Here is a 323-nt window from a genome sequence, read left to right as displayed (position 1 = left end):
AGCATGGTCCCGGTTCGCTTGACAGCCAGTGTCCTGTGAGTGCAGTTGTGTGTAACACCAAGAAATGCCGGGATGAATTGTCAGGGAAGGCTTTCGTTGTCCCGAACAGCTTGTGTGTGTCGTCTTTCCCGAAGACGGGGAGCCCTCTGTGGCTATCCACGTCGGAGGCGTCAGTCACAAGAGCCTGACGGAGCTGAGTGGCAGGAGGTGGTCTCTTTGCCTCCGTAAGAGGCGCCTGCAGTAGGGTAGCGAACAACGCTGTTCTCTGTGCTCTTGTTGGGAGCAAGGACAGGGCTGTCGTTAGCCTTTTTCCCTGGGGTAGG

The 323-nt window shown here is 57.0% G+C and overlaps 1 protein-coding gene across 1 annotated transcript in view; it reads left to right on the top strand.

The window, feature by feature from the left end:
• The window catches only part of LOC104623449 (protein FAM19A2-like), a gene marked incomplete at both ends in the record, with an annotated part of 978 nt that extends 738 nt beyond the window's left edge, over positions 1 to 240 (top strand). The window contains one exon of the mRNA XM_010290540.1: positions 135 to 240. Within this exon, the coding sequence (XP_010288842.1) occupies positions 135 to 240 (106 nt within the window). The remainder of the gene's footprint in view (positions 1 to 134) is intronic.
• Between the last annotated feature and the right edge of the window lie 83 nt (positions 241 to 323).

The sequence above is a fragment of the Phaethon lepturus genome, unplaced genomic scaffold, assembly GCF_000687285.1.
Source record: "Phaethon lepturus isolate BGI_N335 unplaced genomic scaffold, ASM68728v1 scaffold33947, whole genome shotgun sequence".
NCBI lineage: Eukaryota > Metazoa > Chordata > Aves > Phaethontiformes > Phaethontidae > Phaethon > Phaethon lepturus.
This window is presented reverse-complemented; position numbering and strand designations above follow the sequence as displayed.